The 1,071-nt window shown below is 61.3% G+C and overlaps 1 protein-coding gene across 1 annotated transcript in view; it reads right to left on the bottom strand.

Moving 5' to 3' along the window:
• Positions 1–740, bottom strand: part of ARAP1 (ArfGAP with RhoGAP domain, ankyrin repeat and PH domain 1) — a 19,052-nt gene extending 18,312 nt beyond the window's left edge. The window contains exon 1 of the mRNA XM_010087747.1: positions 489–740. Coding sequence (XP_010086049.1) covers positions 489–740 — 252 coding nt within the window. The remainder of the gene's footprint in view (positions 1–488) is intronic.
• Positions 741–1,071: the final 331 nt, after the last annotated feature.

Here is a 1,071-nt window from a genome sequence, read left to right as displayed (position 1 = left end):
GCTCAGCTGCTGGGACCCTGTGGCTGTGTCGTGGTGGGACAGACGGGACAGACAGGGGGGATTTCTCTGATGCCTCCAGGGTTTGTCCATGATCTGGAGCTGGGGGAAGCCGTGTCTCCTCCCGAGTGTTCTTCCATGCTCGTAGTCGGGACGCTCCCATGCCCATGGCTGTGGCCACTCTGGGGTCAGCTGGTGGATCTGGCCTGGGCTCCGGGCTCTCCAAATCTGTGGAGCTCTCCCCCGGCACAAATCCCCACAAAGGCTGCAGGTGCCCCGTCACTGCCTGGCCTGTGCACCGGCACTGTGGTGCGTGCCGGTGGCGTGGGTGCCAAGCTCTGCTCAGGCTTTGAGCGAGGGAAAACTGTCCTTGGCTTGGGAACTGGCTTCACGAGGGGAGGAGCAGGGTCCTTCTCTAGAGGCGATGCCTGGGTGGGCGCAGCAACACGCTGCTGTGTCCCAAAGGAGTCAGTAGCCCCTCCTGGCTCTACTTTCATGGCATCCTTGCCCACCTGGGGGGCATCCAGGACCTTGGTGGCTCGGAGATGGGTGTCTCCTGCTGCGGGTCCCCCCTGGGATTGACTGAGCATCCGTGTCTGCTGCACCAAGTTCAAGATCCTTTTGCGGTGCCCGGTGGCGGTGATGCCGATCTGCTGCAGGCGGTTGCCATCCAGAGAGGCGGCATCCCTGGCCACGTGGTAAGCCGCTCTGCTGCAGGCGTTTGCCATCCAGAGAGGCGGCATCCCTGGCCACGTGGTAACCATGCTGCTTGAAGACATCTCGGTACCTCTCCAAGTGGATGGTGGCCAGCCAGTCTGCAATATCGGAGTCAGGACCACATGGGGAGCTCATGGCCTTGGGGTGCCACTCCAACGGATGCTCAGCCCATCATCTGTGGAAGGAGAAGAGAAAGGGAGTGAGAAGGCAGGAGGAAAGGAAGAGGGGGGATTCAGCTGTCATGAAGAGCATGGATCCAGTGGATGGGACTGCAGGATGCTCCTGAAGGTCCCCCCGCCTCATCAGTCTCCCCAGAGCTGCTCACCTCCCAGCTCAAGAAGCCATCATCCTGTTGTT

This window comes from Pterocles gutturalis, unplaced genomic scaffold, assembly GCF_000699245.1.
Source record: "Pterocles gutturalis isolate BGI_N339 unplaced genomic scaffold, ASM69924v1 scaffold1596, whole genome shotgun sequence".
Lineage (NCBI taxonomy): Eukaryota > Metazoa > Chordata > Aves > Pterocliformes > Pteroclidae > Pterocles > Pterocles gutturalis.
The sequence above is the reverse complement of the archived record's forward strand: the minus strand, read 5'-3'. Positions and strand labels throughout refer to the sequence as shown.